This window comes from Copadichromis virginalis, linkage group LG23, assembly GCF_057382275.1.
Source record: "Copadichromis virginalis isolate Kocher_CV1m ecotype Utaka linkage group LG23, C_Virginalis_male_GT1.1, whole genome shotgun sequence".
Lineage (NCBI taxonomy): Eukaryota > Metazoa > Chordata > Actinopteri > Cichliformes > Cichlidae > Copadichromis > Copadichromis virginalis.
The window spans coordinates 13,523,784-13,545,496 of record NC_140639.1 but is presented as its reverse complement, the minus strand read 5'-3'; the positions used below and the strand labels follow the sequence as shown (position 1 = coordinate 13,545,496).

At 40.4% G+C, this 21,713-nt stretch overlaps 1 protein-coding gene across 1 annotated transcript in view; it reads left to right on the top strand.

Annotated features, from left to right (window-relative positions):
* tprg1 (tumor protein p63 regulated 1) overlaps positions 1 to 20,130 on the top strand; it is a 32,971-nt gene extending 12,841 nt beyond the window's left edge. Inside the window, exons 5-6 of the mRNA XM_085448277.1 lie at positions 15,324 to 15,477; positions 19,118 to 20,130. Coding sequence (XP_085304403.1) covers positions 15,324 to 15,477; positions 19,118 to 19,312 — 349 coding nt within the window. The 3' untranslated portion in view covers positions 19,313 to 20,130. The remainder of the gene's footprint in view (positions 1 to 15,323; positions 15,478 to 19,117) is intronic.
* Positions 20,131 to 21,713: the final 1,583 nt, after the last annotated feature.

Sequence of the window (21,713 nt, the reverse complement as noted above, 5' to 3'; positions counted from 1 at the left end):
GTCTGGTCCAGCCTCAGCGTCTTCAGCCTGTGCTTCGTCTGGTCCAGCCTCAGCGTCTTCAGCCTGTGCTTCGTCTGGTCCAGCCTCAGCCTGTGCTTCGTCTGGTCCTGTGCCCACCGGGCCATGGCCAGCACGCCTGACACTGGAGAGCCGCCGCTGCCTTCCGCGCGGCCGGCCTCCTGAACTGCTCCGTCGTCTCCTTCGCCGCCGCCGCTGCCTTCCGCGCGGCCGGCCCCCTGAACTGCTCCGTCGTCTCCTCCGCCGCCGCCGCTGCCTTCCGCGCGGCCGGCCCCCTGAACTGCTCCGTCGTCTCCTTCGCCGCCGCCGCTGGCTTCCGCGCGGCTGGCCTCCGGACCAGCTCTGCCACCCGCCTGGTCGGCCCCCCGACCGTGTGACCCGTGGACTCTGGTGCCTGTGGGCTCTGGGTCGGCCCCCTGAACTTTGTTTTGACTATGGTCATGTGCTCCCGTGTTTTCTGTTGTTTATTTTGTTTCCCGTTCTGGTCCCTCCGTCCTGGTCCCCCGCCTCCCGCCCTGGGTGGGTTGTTTTCTGTTTTTGTTTTGGTTTCTCGGGTTTGGGCTGTCGGGAGCCCGCCCTTTAGGGGGGGGTGGTGTCATGGTCCTGGGCCATGTGGGCCCAGTATTCTTAGTTTTCATGTATTTTTGTATTTTGTTCCTTATTTAGGCCATGTTTTCTGAGTTGCCCTGTTGTGTTGTTCCCTAAGTGTTTTCCCTTCATGGCTCTTCCCCCCTGTGTGCCCTCTATGTATTTATGAGCCCTCGTCTCCCTTTGTGCTTTATTCTATGTTTTCCCCAGCCCGTTATGTCTGCGTTCTCCCCGTGCTCTCTCTCCTCCTGTTTGAACCTTTGTGTACATCCTGCTTTACTTTGCCCATCTCCCATCAGTGTTACGTTCACTCCTGCCGTGTCTTGTTATGATTATCGGTGTCACCTGTGTTCCCCGTGTGCATCCACTTCCCCTGATCATCCCTCATGTGTATTTAGTCTCTGTGTTTCATGTAGCCTGTGTCGCGTCGTCTGTGTTATCTCCCCTACCCCTTGTCGTAGTATCCCAGCCATAGTTTGCATTTTGCTGTCTAAATCTCATTAGAGTCATAGTTTCCCAGTCTATGTTCAGGTTTTCCCTCAGTTACTTTGTTGTTCTTTTCTATGAGTTTTTCAGCCATAATAAAAGGCTCGTTTTTGTTGGAATCCACTCCTGCATCCTCGTTTGTGTTCGCACCTGGGTCCACCACACACCGTTCCGCACGGTCTGCCTCCGCAGACCTTGACACTTACATCAGGAAGGTTCCTAGTTGGAATGTCTCTGCTCTCCCTGTAACAGACTAACCCAGGGGCCCCCAATCTCAGTCCACAAGGGCCGGTGTCCCTGCAGGTTTTAGATCTCACCTTGAGTCAACACACCTGAATCACATGATTAGTTCATTACCAGGCCTCTGGAGAACTTTAAGACATGTTGAGAAGGTAATTTATCCATTTAAATCAGCTGTGATGGATCAAGGACACATCTAAAAACTGCAGGGACACCAGCCCTCGTGTACTGGGGATTGGGGACCCCTGGACTAACCCAAAGTCAGCTGGGATTGTTTCCAGCACCTTTCTAGAAACCTTTGAATATATAGGTGGTCCAGAAAGTACTATATGTGTGGGTGAATTAGGGTGACCAGATTAAAAAATGCTGTAGTCATCGTTCCATCCACTGGGATACAAAGTGCTCGCCGTATGTTCACTGCATTTACTTAACGCAGGAGCTGGGAAAATTACATTCAAATACCTGCACCTATTTGTTTGCATTGTCTGTTGGGATCTGCTCACTATAGTGTAAACGAGCTTTGGATGGTCAGTATGACTGGAAAAGCACCCTTTAAATGCCTGTTGGTTCACATTCCCTTATCAGGAATATGCAATGCTCCACCTCCGTCTGCAATGTTGATCCCACCCAGCGGGGCTGCATTAATCAAATACAAAGGCTTCTTCTTCCTTTATAAATCAAAAAGCTCACAGAGTGATGAAACAGTTCTTTTACTGACCTAGAGCAGAGAAATTCTGCTACCTGTGTGATTTTGTGCTGTTGTTCTTCGAGGCAGCCGCAGCGTGATTTGAATGCTGACAGTTGTCATATGACCACTTGATGTCAGTGTGCACCCTTGGTGAAGGGAAGGTTCAAGTCAGGAGCACGCCACATCACATTTCTTCATGTCATGTCATCATGGATGATGATAGGATCACGTCCAAACCCCTTTCATGGTATGGGATACGGCTCTGGCAAAAAATCAGCACATTGTCTGACCGCAGTGAGGCAGTTTGTGGCATTAAATGTACTACTGTTGGCTACATTTCTATATCAAAGGCACGGTATCAGAGAGATGACATCAAAGGATGACTCTTTAATTTGATTATTTCCATTTTTAGTCTGATTGCCTAAAAGTAATAATACAATTAAAGTTCCTGAGTGAAAGCACTTCTCTTAACAATTGACCTCAAGTGTTCCCAACCTCCTCAGAAATAAGCACATTGTGTGTGTGTGTGTGTGTGTGTGTGTGTGTGTGAGTGTGTGTGTGTGTGTGTGTGTGTGTGTGCACCCCACCAGTCTCCCGAAACCTTGATGATGTCACTGGAAACCGTGGAGGGAGTGTCAGTATTTTTAGTCCTGATTATTGTGTTTTCTTCACACATTCTCCAGGTGCACCCGTGAAGAAAAAGCACAGTTTCTTCTGCATCTGTGGGGAAAGATGTGTTTTAAGTGCCTTCTTTCCAAACTGTCTAGACAATCTAATTACCCAGCACATCATCTATGTTTTTTTATTCCCGTCTGAGAGAGCTGGGTGTGGAGGTTTAAAGAAGCCCCGCTAGAGGTTGCTTCAGTAACTGTTGTAAGAAAAAATATATATTTAAGAGGGCTAGAAGTAATCCCAGCTCTGCTCTCCTTTGCTTCTCATCTGGTCGGATACTTTTCTCTCTATAAGGCTTCAGAATGTGTGTAGCCAACTATTATTTAGCCCCCATCTTCATCTGCTCAAGTTAGTTTTAATAAATAAAATGCTTCCTCATTAATACATGCGAGGTAATTAACTTGTTACAGATGAATGGTGTGTCAAACGTCTTTCTTCTGCTTTTAGGCTGTAGTGAAGTCATTCGACCACACCTATACAAACTAAAGCAGCATATACATTCAGACAGCAGGTGGCAGGCAGTACAAAGTAGGTACTTAATGTATCATCAGCAAAACACACAGTTGCAGACCTCATGAGATGAGCATTAAGTGAAAGCAGCTGCAGCTGTTGTAAACCAAAGCAGGCTAATTCCATATATTTGTATTATAACTCAGCTAGATTTTTCAATCTGTACATTTATCATAAAGAAAAATAAGAAAGTCTTTTGAACGTTACCTTTTGAACTCAAACTTGATGGGCAAATGTTCTATAGTTAGTCACATAAATACAAATTTGCAAAAATTGGAAGAGGAGGGAGGTTTTTCACATTTGTATCAGTAAAATTATGGAGAAAAGTGTTAAATAAATTTGTGCAAGTGCCACAGTCAACATCAAGTATGCAGTAAATGTTTGCTGAGCTTGCATGGTCCACCAGTGGATCCTTTATTTCCATTAAGGTGAAGTTACGGTGCTGCAGACATCTTTTTTTTGGTCTATGGTGTTGATGCTATGAATAGGTAGAATTTGGATTCATTGAAAAGTGAACAGGAAAGAAAACAGAAGCAGAGTTCACCACAGACACAAGAGAAGCACTAAAAATATCATGAGATGGACTATCAACTCATTACCAGGACCAGGACTTAGGAATGTGTTCAGTCTGTAGTCTTTTTAGATCAAGCTAAACAGTAAACCTGAAACACGTGCAAAAAAGGTTCAGTGGGCTTTGCCATAATTGCACTTTTAAAAACGCAAACTGTCCTCTGCATAAAATGCAAAATTAAAAAACAATCAGATTTGAATTTGCACAAGTGAAACAAAGCCCAGCAAAATCACATACGTAACTGTAAGAATATAATGCCTAGCTTTGTAGCTCTACCTGTACTGCAAGTCTTGTTCCAACTGTAAATACAACAGGAAACAAACAAGCTAAGAAGCCCAAAGCGTAAATGAGGAGCAGAGTGTGTACGCAGGTTGCACCCGTGGTGTACAGTATGAATTAATAAACAGCAGTAGACTCAGACTCATGGTTTGGGGCAGGCCGCTGTAAATTCAAACACCTGGGGAGCAGCTTTCAGCCTGTGGACTCTGCTTTTTCACGGTGGAAACATCATTGCCAACAGCCTGCAGCTATGATATCGCAGCGTATGCACGACTGTATGTACAGTATCACGGCTGTGTGTTTTAGGCTTCAGAGGTTGCATAAGCAGTCTGATCATGTGTGCAGCTCAATTCCCCATCTTCTCTTTGTTTTTCTACGTACCAATCCACCTTTGCTTTTCATCTGTTTTTAGTCCTTTCAGTGCAACCTTGTTTGATGGATACATCTATGGATGGCTGACAAACCCGCAGGCTGTGTTGAGCAATCAGACCAGATTTGTTTATGTGCTCTTAGACAATGTGGGACACTTGCCATGATAACTGGAGCTGGGATTGATATTTATCTTGCATGTTGACTTATGAGTCCAAAGCACTTGAAAGCCCAGTGAGGAATTTATCGTCACCTGCCCTAAAGCTCAGAAAACACATGTGTCTCTTAGGCATGTGTGCATTTTGTATAAACACTGTGTATTAAGTGGAACTGCAATGGGAAGGTCAGGGAAGGGTGGATTTCCCCAGTTTGACCTTTTTCTCGCCTTTATTTTGGTGCAAACCTTGAATCGGCCCTGATTGCCTGTTTTTCCAGTTGTGTGATTCGGTGGCTGTAACGAAATGAGGTGCAGTGAAAGTCCAACCCCAGCTCTGCCAAATAAACACAGTGAAAACTTCCAAGGCCTCTGGCTGGAAAGCCCAGCCCTGCTCTGCCTGTTTGGGCTGGTCCCTCTCACAGTGATAACTTACCTGTGGAATTCTCCAAAGCTTTTTTATATCCTCATTGATACTCGGGCAATAGGTGCGCACTTTTACAAAGGGCAGTGTGTACAAACCTAACTCCACCATCCTCACCCTTGGAGCTGAAATATAATCAGTCTTTTAGGCTGGGCTTTGCTTTTGTGCCATTTTTTCTTTTTCTACCTGCACAACATTTGCTCAGGAGGAGGCACAAAGTGTTCAGCAGCCACATTGTCATTTTGAAAGCACTTGTGTAAACAGGGCTAGATGATTGCATTATGATGCAGCCCCTCCCTGGGACCGTGACATATCAACAGCTACACCACTATTGTTTAGCCTCAGGTGTTTAATTCTGGTTGGCAGGAAGTGCTCTGTTGCACAAGGCATGTGGTAAAATGAGCACATAGGCATGACAGGTCATTAAGGAAACGAGAACACTGTTGGGAAATCATCTCCATCCTGATTTATTTCTCCTCTTTGTCGCCTTTTATTATATGCAAACCAGCAGGTACGTTTGCCACCAAAAACTGCGACCACTCACGCCACCTTGAGCCGTGACAGCCGCTGACAGAATCGCAGGATCCGTCTCAGGCTGCGTTCTACAGTTGCACTTTGCAAGCGACAGTTTGCAGTTTTTATTTAGTAAATTGCGCAAGTTGCCTCTTGAAATCTGTCTTCACTTCAGGGTCTCTGCATGGTGTTGAACACTGAAAAAACCTGAGTGTTTGTGCTTCCACGCATCCGTGCTACTTAAGCAGCGATCAGTAATGTGTGGGTTCAGTGTTATTTCATACCTGATTGTCAGTGTTAAAAATGTGCAGAAGGTTAATGAGTTAAATCCACAGTGTGGTGCAAATCGTCACAGGAATCTGTGATAGCGGGGGTGGTGTGTGGGCATTTGTCTTATCTCCAGTGATCATATCTGCCTTCCAAGAAAAAGTGAAAAACGCATCAGCTGCATATAAACAACATTACAAAAAAGCGTATAACTATAGAGGGGTGTTTAACAAAGAAACGCTAAAAGTTGGACTTGGAAAAATTAAATACAATGGGTTTTTTTTCAGGAATATATTCCGTCATCATAAAAGAAATCTTTAAACCACAGTAGACCAACAGTTATACAAATAATCAAGCCATTAAATGTTTTACTTTCAGATTCAAAATGATAACTAAATTTCCATTCAGTTCAATTTTATTTATATCATAGACCTTACAAAATTAGAGGGAAAACGCCCAAACCTCCCTCAGACAATATCAGTTTCATTTATTCCAGCATCAGCTTGAAAACAGATTTTGTTTTTTTTTTGACAAAAACCCTAAAAACTGTAACGAGAACTCACATTTTACACAAAATAACTTCACACTATACCTTCAAATGACTCAGATCCAAAAGTACTTGGGGCAGCATCTCTCCCCCACCCAAGAGTGAGCAATCCAGTGGTTTCCAGCAGAAAACCTTGGTGCTGACATGGGTGATTGGGACCAACAGATGGGTCAACGGGAATGCAAGCATTGTACTAGGAGGAAGAGAAAGATTAGTCTTAAGCTTTCACAGTCTTACACAGTCTTATCTATTTTCCAACTCTGACCTGTGGTCATGAGATCTGGATGAAGACCAATAGAATAAGGCCACAGGTACAGCGCCGTAATGAGGTGGGGCTCAACCTTGGAAATAGAACGAGGAGATCGACCATCTGGTGGAAAATCATAGTAAATTTACTGCTTCCTCTTGTTTAGTGGAGCTAGTTGTTTTTCGGGTATTTGACAAGGATTTCTGCTGCACACCTACCTTCGGAGGTTATCCAGGCGGGGAGGTTATATATCATCTGGCCTAGGAACGCCTCAGGATCCCCGAGGAGGAACTGTCAAATGTTACTGGGAAAAGGACGGCTGGAATGCTACCATGACGTGTCTTTGGTTCAGGGGAAGTTGAATGAATGTATGGATGATTGGATGATTGGTAGTAACTTCTTTCATACATTTCCAACAGGCAAACTGAGCATAGCTTTAGTTCTGTATGGTCACAGAGTTAATCCAAGCCTGCAATCCCCACCAATCATCTGATGGATCCTCTCATGTCCTTTTGAAAAATGCAATACAGGATGCACTATGCAAGTTGTCTTAGCCTGCCTACAATTTTTGGTGGCCCTGCAAACAGGTTTGCAACCCACCCCAACCTCAGCTCCTCTGTTTCATTTCTTATTTGTGCCATCTTTGACTTACTTATTTACTCTGTGTTATGAGGGTCTTAATGCTGTTCACGGTGCTTTAGGCTTTCAGTGGGTGTTTGTGTGAAAGTGCAGTTAATCCCAGAACTGAAACCACCAAACATGAATGACTGCAAGTAAAGACTGTGATATCGTTTTGACTAAAGCAGTCTTCACAGAGCTTCTGGTCTTCTTTCACTTTTGGTTGCCTTCACTGTGTAGCTGTTTATGTCTTGCTTTCATGATTTATTGTGTAATGCTTTATGTGTAGTGTTTCTAACTTGCATGTCCTGCAGAACAGGAACCTTCTGCAAACTAGTTTAAACTCAGTCAGTTGACTTAAATGTTCAATGTTACCTGAACTTCTCCTGACATAAAAATGGTGATGCCACCATTTTTGCTTTTGTTCTACTGACGAAATGTTCTGAAGAAAAAGCAAAACATATACAGCAGTTAATTCCCCGCTGCTTTTCTTCTTAATTATCTTTAGAAGGATAATGAAGCTGCTGCAACAGTATTCTTTTTGTTGTTCAACCGCAGATGCAATGGACGGAGTGGTCAAACCTGTTGCAGCAAGTTTGTCAAGCCGCTGTTTTGAGTAAATGTTTATTTGGTACCTGCTGTGTTAAACAGACACTACAAAAAAACAGGGATGGTTGTGTAGCTGGTTTTGTATGTATGGTTATGTAAATCCCTCAACTGTGTTCTAGTTCAGTAGGTCAAATAAGCTCAAAACAACTCTGTTGCAATTACTGCGCAAGTAGATCAGACTTTAAAAAATAAATGTTCATGCCTTCATTTTTTTATTATGTAGCCCCAGTGTTAACTCCAGTACCTCCTCTCTAAAGCTGCAGTCCTGCCCACCTACAACACCATCCGATTTTTACATTTTTAAACCTTTCTTTATCAGACCGCATACATTCTGCTCTGAATCAATTATCTGGGCTTTCACAGTGTGATGGTCTCGCCTCACTTTTCAGCAGATATTGGGGATCTTATGCCTCCTGTTTATCTGCTAAATGATCTTTCTTCCTCCTCACACTGCAAGAAAACACTTTAACTCGCTCGTTAAAGTGGAAGAACATCTGTAAGTAATGTTTCCTTTAAATAAACCATCACTTACCAGAGACTGAGACTCAGTGTATCAACCTGCATAATAATCCGAAACACATTGTTTTACTTATTACACCGCAGTAATCACATTATTGGCAAATTCAGCCGCCACAAATACTGTTGCTTTACATCTATTCTTCTGCTCTTTAAAGCTCTCTGCAAGTAGTCGTGCATTTTTCCAAGCAACGCGCCATCAGAGAGATTTTAGTGCTGCGGGGAACACTGTTACTCCTCCGTGTTCGCTGAGGTAACATCAGGGGTTAAAGTGGGATTTGGCAGGTTGGAGCCACCTGGGTGCAGCAGGGAAACAAAACATACACCCAAAATAACTCCAAATTATTTTGTACTGTGACATCCAGTAGAGTTTTTCTTGGAGCAGCGCCTTTAACAATAATCAGGTGTTTAATTTGTTCTCCTGTCTCACCTCTCGTCTTGGCAAAGCAGCAAATTAATTTCTTTACTAATTAAATACTTAGGAGAGAAGGAAATGTCCCTGGATATTTGTTTTTTACTCCTAGATGTGAAGAAAGGAGAACAAATGTAGGTGTCGGATCTGTACAAAGGAGAAGATCTCAAAGAGTAACATGCAGCATCCTTGTTAATTGCCTTAGCTCTGCTGTATCGATGTTCAGTTTCTAAAAGATATGTGTAAGCTTTTTGCTAGGGCTGAACGATTATGGAAAATAATCTAATTGCGATTTTTTGCCCCAATATTGCGATTGCGATGCGATATGCGATTATTTTTTAAGGTCTTTGTCTTCTGTATTATTAAACAAAGACAAGCAATACATCATATAGTATGGCCAATACTATATTACATTAATTTTAAACTGTTCTTTCCTGGAAGACAGACCTCTGTTATGATGACATGAGGTGATGCATGAATTGATGACTGACATTTTTATTTAACTTCTTCAATCACAACAGTATATTTGAACATACACAATAGTTTATTTTTAGCTTACAAACATCTGAGCATAAAGTGCTGACAAGGAACCCTGGTGTAAACATTAAAATGAAAGTCAGTACAATGTGCAGATTGCAGAAATATACATAAAAAAAATCAGTGGCTTTACCACACTCAGTTTTTCGACATCTGTGAACTACTAGACAGTCATTCAATTAAAAAATAATATTAAATAAATAAAACTAATAAATAAAAAATACACACATCTTACTGATCTCTGCAGTCAGTAACATTACACATAAAGTGCAAACATAATAGCAATTGTATAAACACACACACAAACACGCCTTTAAAGTTTAAAGGCGTGAAATTGGACAGTCTAGTTCTGATTAGCGTCACCGCTGTCTCGGTGGAGTTTAATAAACTCGGCCGTCTGCTTCTTGCTATCTAAAATATAACCAGACACTGGTGTAAATTCTCGACTGTCTCATACTTCTGTTTAATAAGTTTTCTGTTTGACGTTTAGTCAGCTGTGTGAAAACCAAGGAGGAACCCACCCGGGGGATTAATAAAGTTTTATTTTATCTAATCTAATAACTTTAATCTCAGCCAAACCGATTTACTCACGAACAAACAAAACACTGAAAAAAGCCCAACAATAACATTTTTAGGTTGTCTAAGTGACTTATATATTACGTTTAACCCGAGCAGCGAAACTCCGCGGTGATCTGAAAATGATGTGCCGGGAGTTGTGCCGTTCTCGGCCGCATCAGTAACCCTCGAGCTCCCGGCTAGCTGTCGAGCTGGTGGGTAGTAGTTTACACAACTACTTTCTCGCCTGAAAATATGTTAAAAGTTTATTTTGTGACCCAGAAAGATTAGTATGAATAATTTTAAAACTTAGTAGCGGCCGCCATTGCTGGAAACTGGAGTTTGGCTGGGCCGCGCTATGAATTCTGGGATATGGTAGTAATTTGGACAGCCTTCGGCGCGTCGCTGTGACGTAATCGGTCTACAAATGCGGCCTCAGGAGGATGCAGCCCATGAATTTGGACATGTCCAGAGTATAATCGCAGCCTTTGCGGTTAGAAAATTGCACTTGATCATGTCGCGATATTATCGCAAATGCGATATATCGTTCAGCCCTACTTTTTGCTATTGATGTTGTTTTTTTAAGCTTGCACTTAAATTTTCATTTCCATGGATAACTCAAAACGTTACCAGGTGTTTTTCACAGAGGTTTTGAAATGAATGAAGTCATGTGTAAATTTTCTTAGATATATTTATGATTTGATTTGACTTTCTGAAAGGTGCAGAGGGGCTGCGTGGGACTCTCTTTGACCTTGTTCCTTTTGAGTAGTAGCAGCAGTACTATTAGTGAGTCCTCTGTAGCAGAGTAAACAGAGAATTATGGCGATCTTTGCAAAATGTGGAGCAACACTACCATCATTTCAAAGACGGGATCTGTGAGTGTTTAGACGTCTGTTTGCTCTCAGTCTTCTGAGGTTTCATTAAACAGAAAATATATGACTAGAGGGCTTTTTCATTAAAACCTACAGTATTTACTTTAGAAGGACTAAAGAAAGAACAGCAGAATAAAGAGAATATGATGAGCACGCTGTGGATTACCTCTGAGCGTGGCAAACATGAGATTGCCCTCACATTAAGTATTTACCCCGAGGACAGATCAGTGCAGATTTGTATTATTCTAACGTTGTTAATACGAAACCAGCAGGTCTGCTTGTCCCCTTTAGGGACATAAGTGAAACAAAATGATACACGAATATGTAGGAATTAAATATCAGAAGGTTGCTGTGTGTTTTATTTGTGCATTTAAAATGTTTACTGTACAGTGTTTGGCAGGTTTTTTTGGGTACACCTCAGAGCTTTATTTGTTTTTTGAGGCAGATTATTCATCAGCTAAAAATCACTGCAGTAGATAAAATCTAATCAGAACAAAAACTGTTTTTTTTTTTTCAGTTTAACAGGCTAATTTCTTAAGAAAATAACTTTTTAATGCTTGATAATAATCTAATTTACGGATTAATACAACCCACTTCCTCTATAACACTTGATATCCTGTTTGTTTGCTTTTAATTGAAGGAGTAAAAAACTGGCAATATAATAAAAACAGAACTTTAATCTATATTACTTTAAACCTTTTTACATTGTTTCAGAGCTAACCAGTTAGCTTAGTTGTAGATTATGTTATAATATATCTTATTAACAGCAATTTTGATTTTGATCTCAGCGTGTCACAGATTTCTTTTTTATGGTCATCTTCTACACAAAGAACCTCTAATATGATGGAGAACTCCAACCCTCTGGACTTCCTGTTTCACTGATCTAACCTGTGACCACGAAGACAACAGCCTGCTGTACAGCAGTCCAAATTAGTTTAGCCTAAACTAAACTACTGTACACTTCCTAGTAGGGCTGTGCGATATGACCAAACTCTCATATCCCGATATAAGAATTCTATCGTCCGATAACGATATAAATCACAAAAATGTAACAAAATCTGTAAATTCTGTGAATCTCGGGCAGCTCGACTTGCGGGAAGTGTTTCCAGCTGCGCGTCATGTAGCTGGAGTCGAGTGTTTTAACCGATGCATGAAACTATACATTTTTAGACATAAGTTGTAACGGCCGCCGTTTTATTTGTGAGTATTTATTACACGGCGGGAAAAGCCTGTTCTAACGTTTGAGTCTAAGGTTTATTTTTTAGCACCTGGCGGCTCTTTTTTTTTAAAAATTCTCATCCGTAAACAATCTGCTCTTTCACGTGATTCAGTTTATTTTGAAAAGTCTGAACAGGATCTTGAGCTTTATTGTGAAAGGTTTATGTGGAACATAAACAAGCGGACACGCGATGCTGTTACCATCGTTGTTGCTAACCACAAGCATAAAAACAGGCACTTGTCCATCCACAGTGTGGTTATATAAAATAAAAGAGAAAGAGAGAACTTTAAGAAATTTATATAGCCACTACAGTGACCATCAAAACGATGAAAAAATATTTCCGTAAACAGTTTATTTTGCGACACCACGAAACAAACGATAGCGTAAAATGAAACGATAGACGTTTTTATATCATCATCCGATATATATCGCTATATCGAACAGCCCTAGTATCCCAACTGAATGTAAAATAGAGCATTTAAATGAATAGTTTGTACTGAGGCTTGATATTAAGGATTGCCGTTGTCCATCCTCACTTCAGTTAATAATTGATTTTTCCAAGTATGAAACACTTGGACCGTGGCAAAGACTTGATTTCGTAGAGTTGTGATGATGAATTGAGACGTGCTGTGTTTAGACTTTGATTCATGATTCATTACTTCGAGTCAGGTTTGTTCTCAGGGTTACTTTTGAATAAGCCAGCCTGTGAAGTGGAACGGGCAGCAAAGTGTGAAAACTAGGACCTCGGTCTCTTCAAACATAATGGAAAAATCTTTGTACAACTTTTGAAAAATAATCCAGGGCGTCCTTAGTGGCATGTTCTAAGATTATAAATTGTAAACTTTGCTAAATTAAGGTCATATAAAGATTTCAACTTAAAATTTAGCAGATCTGTTTTACTTTGATGTTCAACATGACGTTTCCTACAACTCAGAACATGAAATGAAATTTGAACCATTCTGTAATATTCTTGAAACAGTTTGTAAGCTGAAACTGAAGCAAACTGTAAGCGAGAGTACGCAATAAAAATAAACAGTTAAAAAGTAGATGAAATATTAATGCAATAACATATAAAGTTTAAATTAAATAATGCAACATTAAGATGAAATACAGAAAAAAGTACATTAAAAAATAAAATCTCTTAAAATGAAATTAAGTGCAATTAAGTGAATAACTACAGATAAATAATGTCTGTAAAGCAAATGCTTTCAGGTCTTCCAGCAGGAGGACAAAAGGTAAAAGCTGCAGTTTTAACAACCAGCAGACCTCCTGCCAGCCAGTTTGTGAAGTATATACTCTGTACTGATTGACTAAAATGATGTGGAGACTTAAAAATAGAAGGACAGAACACATTACACCTATCAGCAGAGCTCTGAATGAATTGTAGTACATTAAAATGTTTTTAATTAGCAGAGAGTTACAGCAGTCGAGTTTGGCAGATAAGAAAGCAAGCATCAGTTTCCTTGAGTCACTCGTAGAGAGCGGAGGCCGTGCTTCAGTTAAATTCTGAGTCAAAGCTCATTCTTGGGTGTCTTGCTTTACGGTTTCTAAGTAAATCATTTCTGTGATGAGTATCTCTCTATGCTTTAGAAACTGTTATTATAATTTCAGCTTTATTATTGGTTGAGATGTGAAAGTTTTTGTGACACTAATATCTAAAATGCATGTCAAGTTCTGTGAGACTTCTTAAACATCATAGCTGTCATCACTGCTTTATCTGTTGTGTGCTGGGGCCTTCCTGCCACCCTCACAACAGAGTACAAGCATTAAATATAAATTCATGCAGATGGAAATTCTCTTTTAAGTGTAGCAGTCCTCACTGCATTGATACGCTCAAAAATCACGCTATTGTGTTTGAATAGTGAATAAATGGGATTCAGTTGCAACGTGTGCAGTTACCCACCTAAAAAGGTCTGCATTGCGGAGATTAATCACAGATATAAATTTGTACTTTTTGTAAAACAATTTCTTTTAGTACAACAGTATTTGTATAACTCGTCTGTGAGCTCCTTAGCGAACTTCTTATGGGGGCAGGATGGGGGGAGTTCTTCAGAAAGGTGCTCTGACTGATGAGTAATCTTGCTTGTCGAGTTTCAGAGAAGTGAAAAACGTTGGTCCTGACTGTTTTATGTCATTCTATAGAGACGCTTTTAGGATGACGAGATGTCACCACGAAACACCACGATCCAAACAGAAACAGTTTGTGTGTTTGCTGATTTTTTGCTAAACTGTTTGAAGCACCGCACTGGAGATTACCTGCCACTCTGCACAGAGCTATTCCATTTATGCTCCTTCCACTTTCATTTTTTATGTTTTAGTAAACTAAAATTTTGAAACATTTGGGTTAACATGCAAAAAAACCCCAAACATTTGTTTATTTTCCATAAATTTTTAAACTGTAACTGAGATTTAATACAAACTCCACTAGGTTTACTAGAAACTGCCAGTTGATCGCTAATAGAACAGAATTAATTGGCTGACTGACAGATCAAACCCCACCCCCCAGGTGTGTGAGGCTGCACTGAGCTGAGGATTTCCCCTCACAGCTGACAGGTTTACTGGATGATGATTTTGGATAAAATTTATGCTGTTTATTTGCATCTTATGCAAGAGAAATGTGTGATAAACATTTTTCAGATACAGTTCTGAGAGATATTTGCAGACAGTGAAGCTAAGATAACAAACATTGGAAATATTGGAAAGTCCAGTTGTTCTTGATGGCGTCAGTGCTCGGCTGTTTTTGTGTGTAGCCGGGATTCGTCACATATGCTGAATTTCCACAACTTTATTGACATCTGCGTGCATGAATGCGTTGCAGGGATGAGAAAGAAACACTGTATATGGTATAAGCGGGACTGTGGGATGAGGGTAGCAAGTGTCTCCACACCATGAAAAATAAACCTGCTTGACATTATTTTGTATTTAACTGACCATCAGATTTGACTGACGGTGCTGGAACACAATTCTGGATCATTCTCTCTCACTTTGTCCTCGGGCTGTGTGCCTATGAAAAAGAGTAATCGAGAAAGTGTGACTGAGGGTTCTGGTCCACCGATTGCTGAGTAAAAACACCACTACGGCTGACACGATTCAGTATTACCCAGCCCGAATGCAGTTAATGCTCATTTGGCTTGATTAGGAACTTTAACACTATTTACCTCAGTTAAAACCTGTAAGCAAAAAAATGAGTCAGTGTTTTTTAAGTGTCACCTGTAATTGTCACCTGTAAGCATCTATGGTATCTGTCTCTGTTTGTGCAGTGAGGCAGCGAAGCATGGCTCCCAGCGCAAAATAACACAAGGACTTGTTTGTTTGAACGCAGCCCTTTTATCACTCATCTGATGAAGGTTCAGTCGGTTGTCACTGGCAGAGGAGAACACTTTTTCATGTTTGCGTTTTGGTGCGTTTTCAGGAGAAACGGAGAAGGGGTGCGAGTCTTCTGGGACCGGCTGAGAGAGCCTTCCTTTACCTCCAGGTGGAACCCCTTCGCCACTGACTTCCCCTTCATCACATTCACGTACCACCCCGTGAGAAAGATCAGCGATGTCTTCACTGCTCTCACTGATGTAAGTTGATTAAGCATGCATGGATCTCTATAGATCACACACAAAACATTTTCCAGTTTATCTCGTGATGTAAGTAGATGTGGTTTATTTGGAGTTTATTTCCAGTAGCAGTGTCCTGGTTCTATGCAGTGCTTTGCATGCTTTTTGAAGTATCCCCCTGTGTAGGTTTCAGTCTGTACCCTATAGACGTGGGTCCAAGCACTGCACCTTCAATTCCACGTAATCTTCTTTAATCTTAATGTAAACATTTTCCAATAGGAGCTTTTCCTGTGAAGGCTGGCACAAGGTGAGGACTCAGATTTCTCAAAACAGTTCAAGTGTGCAGCTGCATGACTCCCTTCTGTGAGTGCAACATACCTATTTGTAATTTGGATGAATTGATCCATCAAGTGAACAAAAATGAAACCGTGTGCTGGGAGTCCCTGTCTGGCGAAATGAGTCAGCACTGCGAAATAACTAGCTGGAATTAGCCATCAGATAACACCTGATGTGTAATTCATCATTTTCAACACCTAATGAGCTACTGAAGATAAACACCCATCTGAATCTATGCAGCGGTTAAAGTTGAATTTGGCAGGTGGAAGAATCCTAACCCTCACCCCTAGTTAATAGAAAGCAGTGGAATTTGTCAAGTGAGGCAAAACTGATCTAATCTAAGAGTGAGCACAGACACCACAACCGGTTCTTCACCACTCCAACACATTGCATTACTGCAGATTACAGTACCATGCAAGGGTCTGAAGTCATCCCTCATTTCTATGTATTTTACTTCCAATCAGCCATACTTACTCTTTTAATTTAAAAGTGGTCCAGAGCAATCGTTCTTCAGGCTTTCTAATGGTCCTTCTTTGGACACTGGCTGCTTTTTCACTCATTTTGGTTCCAATCCTTGTCCCTTGTCCCTTTTAAAAGCGACAAATCAAAGAACAGTTTTTAGAAAACGTTGTTAATCCACCTTGACACTGACCTATGAATCATTCAAACACAAAAAAGCCGACACATAACAAACAGCTTGGCAGTTTTAAATTGTAAAAACGGTCTCCTAACAGCAGTTTGTTGTGAATTACATTTGATGGTATGAAATCACCAGATAATACCAGCAGCACATCGTGTCCTGATGCGCTGTCTGATTAATAAAGATCTGTAAAAGGAATCGCTTTAAATTTACAGCTCATAAAATGTGAGTTCTTAACTTGTGCAACTAATCTCGCAGGTCTCTCCCGCGTCCTTTCACTCTTGCATCTTTCCCCATCTCTGAGTTGCATTATCATACATTAACATTTTATTTATCAAATACAGCCTCTGTACTTTCAGCTCACTGACAGGCTGTATATAAAAGTACACAGAAACATTTGTTGAGCTTCATGAAACGTTGCATTTGAAATTCCGTTCCACTTCAAAACAAGCTGCTTGGTTTTATTTTCACTTCTGCATAGATTAAGAGTTACAAAAAATAGTGTCGTGACACAAGGTTATTGACTTCTGCGTGGATGAACACATGACGGATGGAAAGGAGGGAAAGCATCGTTTAAAGGTGTTGGAACAGCAACTTAAACGACTGGATTTTAGGTTTCAGGTTAGGGAGACTCTTCGCGATGACACTGAAGACCATTAAGGGGAAATTTGTGCAGAACTTCAGTATAAGATGTTTATGGGCAGATACTACAGACGATGTAATGTGTGGCGGAAATTAGAGGATGGGTTTTTTCTCAGCATATGTCCCATATTGTGTTGAGTTGTCGTGTCAATACAGTCAATGGATGCGATTTAGAGTCTTTAATATTTTATATCGCTGACAAATCCAGCCTTTTCACAAACGTGAGTATATTTCGGATTAAACATCTCACTCTTTATTAAGATTCTGCCATACAATGTCATTCTAGCTAAATCAATTGATAGATTTTCTATCAGTTAGCATCAAAACAGTCCTTTTATTAGCACCATCTGGCCTTTAACCTCCTAGGACCTGGCGTCCACATATGTGGACATCACATTTTTGGTTATTTAGCCCAAAATACTCAATTTTGCTCTACAAGGGCCTGATATCCACTTACGAGGACATTATGCTGCTACTGTTCTATCAAAATTTAAACGAATATCCTCATATGTGGCTCTTATTTGTCTTAGAAACAAAAATAAGGTAAAAAAAAAATCTGGTAATTCTTTGTTTTTACATTCATCGGGTCCCAATCAGCCCAAATATCAAAGAGAAATTAAAAATGCATGCCGTGGAAGAGTTCAGGTCTTAGGAGGTTAAACTAATTAAAACACATCTTCCAGGTTGGAACATTGTGTTCTCAGCATGTTTTCACTGTCTGGTATTTTAGATCACTTGATTTCATTTATTTATTCTTGTCTTATTTGTTTTAATGCTCTTAGACACTTGGGTTTAATCTCAAGAGATTGCTGTTTAAATCAACGTTTAAAAAATAAGTTCAGAGAATACGATAGAGTGAGATGCAGAAAGGTTTAGATGTTAATAAGACATCAGTTCTTTTACTTCTTTCACCCCAGGGTGAAAAGCATCAAAGGGAAATTGCTGCACCCACATATTGCGCTATTACTCACGCATTTACTCAGGTAGGAGTCATCAGTGCAGTCACAGACACAGCCAGGAGTTAGACCCAGCCTTCACAACTGGTTTGCTTAACAGTAAACCTGTTGCAAACAAGCTCCACCTAATTAAAATAAGTCTAGTTTAATTTTTTTCTGAGATATTCAAGCACAGATTATCTTGTGCCTTCAAACTAAAGGAGTCTGAGCCTATAGTAGGACAACTAAGGGATGGTTCTCCTGAATCCAGACTGGATAGTAATAATGTTCTACATGATCATTCAGGACTTTGTATCTAAGGAGAAGGCTTTGTGATTAAACTTTGGATTTTAAAGGAAACCAATGAACAGAAACTAATATTATGTGGTCTGTCTTTCTTACCCCTGTTACTTGTCTCACTGCAGCATTTAAAATCAACCGAAGTCTTTTTAGAGAGCTTGTACAACAACCTGATAATGAATAACAATAGTTCAGCCTAGAAGTAACAAATACATGAGCTAGTTAGTCCCAGTGTCACTCTGAGATAGGATATGTAACAGGATCAGTATTGATACTGGTCAGATAAAAAGAAAGCAGGGATTATGTTCCTAAGGGTTTCTTTTTAGGCAGAAATAGAAGAAGCTTAGTTTAGAAAATTCATTAAGACATGTCCAGAGTTTAATCAATTGATTTGTCATCTGGCTTAATTTCTAAACATAACTGGATATTATCTGCATAGCTTTGACAATTTATGATACATTTTGTAATATTATCTTAGAGAAGCATGTATATTGTAAAAACGCATGAGTCTCAGCATTGAACCCTGTGGAACTCCATGACCAACCTTTATGTGTAAGGAAGACTCCTGATTTACAGGAACAAACTGAAATCTATTAGGCAAGTTTTCAGCATTTTATTATCTTTCAATCTAATAAATGACTTTTTTCTGTCCTTAAAAAGCTACATATAGTCCTTTGTAGTAAAAAAAAAAAAGCAGGATTTGGGTGTTTGGTGATATAAACGAAAAACCACAAAGCAAAAAAGTGTGCAGACAGCAAAGTGCTCTGAATTCTCTGTATTTCTGATTTTCCTGTTCTCTGGTCCACAGGTCGAAAAGTTTCGTGAACAGCTGAAGGATGCAGCACAGAAAGTCCACACCTTGAAGCCGATTCCCGGGAAAGCCAATGGCGTGCTGGTCCTTAACCAGCCCATTCAAATCGAGGCCTATGTGGGCTTCATGTCTTTCCTGGGGAACGAAAACAAACTGGGCTACTGTATGGCTCGAGGAAACTTGGGCTTCTAATCTCTTTAGCATTTAATAGAATCATACTGTTTGCTCTCATTTATAAGCCTTTAATTCATGTTAATTTGTTTACAGGCAGCTCATATTTTACAAAGATTGGCAAGAAAATTCTTTTTTTTTTTCGTTTCACATGTTTTTTAGTATGTTTAATGTGAGCTTCAAACAACTGCGTGATCACCCCCACTGCTTATTACCAGTGTATGGTGTCTGAGCGCTCAGAAATATCCACATTTCAACACCGCTCTTCACTGGATGATGGATCCCCCGCTGCTCTCAAGGAGCTTTGTATTTGCTCCTCAGTGATATGGTAATTCAACTCTTTTGCAATGAGACTCCTTTCTTCCACCCCCGGTGTCTCTGCTAAAAGCTCATTCCCATGCCATTCAGCCCCTTAGAGATTCACTGGAGCATTGGGCCGCATTTGTCAGCTTAGTTTTATCATTCACATGTATTTTTGCAGTGCATACAGTCCTGGAATTTCCCCTTGATTTGTGTGTTTACCGTACGCTCTGCCTTGATTGGCATTATGTGTTTGTCAGGATGGAACAGAAATAAAACAAAAGTGGTATGAAGCATGCAGATCTCTTTATGCAAATTCCTGTACACTGCTTGTGTTTTTGTTTTTTTGTTTTTAAATCATGCAGTTGGCTTTACCTGTTTAAGGGGAGTTAAGTTCCAGTGGGTTTAGGAACAGCAACACTACAGCAAACAACTACTGAGAACTTACATGAACTCCTTCCACCTCATCCTCTGAGATTCAGGGAGTTGTTTGTTTGTTTTAAACACCTGTAGTATATTAATAAAGGCCTGCAACATTCTATTTTCAATGTTAATGACTCCATATTGTAAAGTATGACTTGCATTAGCATGTGAACTAAAGGTATATTATACTTCTCTGCAGTTGCTGTGTTTTCCACTAGTGGGCGATGTCATGTGTAGTACATTAGTTGCTAGCCTCACCTCTTAGCTATAGACGTTCTTCTTTTTCATGAATCTCATTGACTAAGTTGACTCTGGTCTGGCCCATCACTTAATTTTAGATAAGACACAACATGTAAATAAGGCCACTTTAGGGGCACTTGTGGGGGGGGTGACTACACGCCACCGCATGATTGGTCTGCATATAGTTATGGCAATGAGTTTCTATAAATGTTTTGCTGTTATTTTGATTTTTGCAAGTAAATTAAACCCCTTAATAAATAATAAAAATATTTTAATAAAATCTTGGTCATTTTCCTTTTGGGGGAAAAGTTGAAACCCTTTTTAGGGGTTGCGTTAACCTTGATATTTCTTAATTCTGGAAATTTTAACTCCTTTTTAGTTGAGACTTTCTTTCTAAGAAACTAATCCCATTAGTAAACTGTTACAGTTAATGCATGACTGTCTAACCCCTTTGAATTTCTCATGCATATGTGTGCACTTTAAGTCATTAAAGAAATAATAGTTCTTCCCAATAACGATGGCAGATACCATATAGAAAGGTAATCATCATAGCAATAGGAATAATTATACTTACATTAAATGGCTATAGGGGTATGTCTCACATTTTTGTTAGATAGGACTAGAGATGTAACGATCCGATATTACGTATCGGTATCGGTCTGATACTGACCTAAATTACTGGATCAGATATCGGAGAGAAATAAAAAATGTAATGATCCGAAGCATCACAAAATCACCTCACAAAACGCGCTACTTGGCGTAACCCAGCTCGGCGCATCGGAGCAGTATGTGTCAGGTGATAGAGTGGCTGTTGTCTGCAGGACCTGTCCACGGTCTGTTGGAGCATTTGGAGCCTCGCTACATGCTTCCTAACCGCGGCATTTTATCTCGGCGAAAACTCTCCCAGAGAAGTAAAGCAAGTGTCTAAGTTCATCCCTGGATGTTTGCATAGTATTTCCACGTTAAGCTTAACAACTGATATATTGAGCCACAGCTGGACTGGCCATCAGAGTTCCATATTGAGGTGAAAAGGAAGCAATTTGTCCCGGACTTCAACTAGAATTAAAAAATAGACACAAAGCTGGAGTTATTTTTGTCTTTGCTGCGCAGTTGCATCTACTTCTCTCATTCACTCCCCCTTCCTCTCCTGTTATTACTTCAAACATGAAACTGATCAACGATCAGCTGATCGGCTTTTCTGCTGCAAGTCCCGTCTTTCTTGTTTGTTTATCGCCCAGTTTACGCTAGAAAGAGAAGACCATCGGATAAACAACAGCAGCACGTTTAAGCGTGATAAGCTGTTGTTAGAATGTATTTAATATTACTTTCTAGTATCAGCTGAGGTTTGCTGGAGCCACAGCTGTAAAAGCTGCTGGTCATGATGTCCGTTTGGACATCTGGTGAGAGGGAAACATGAAGATGAAACCAGGAGATGTCCTTACTGAATCATCAGAGCTGA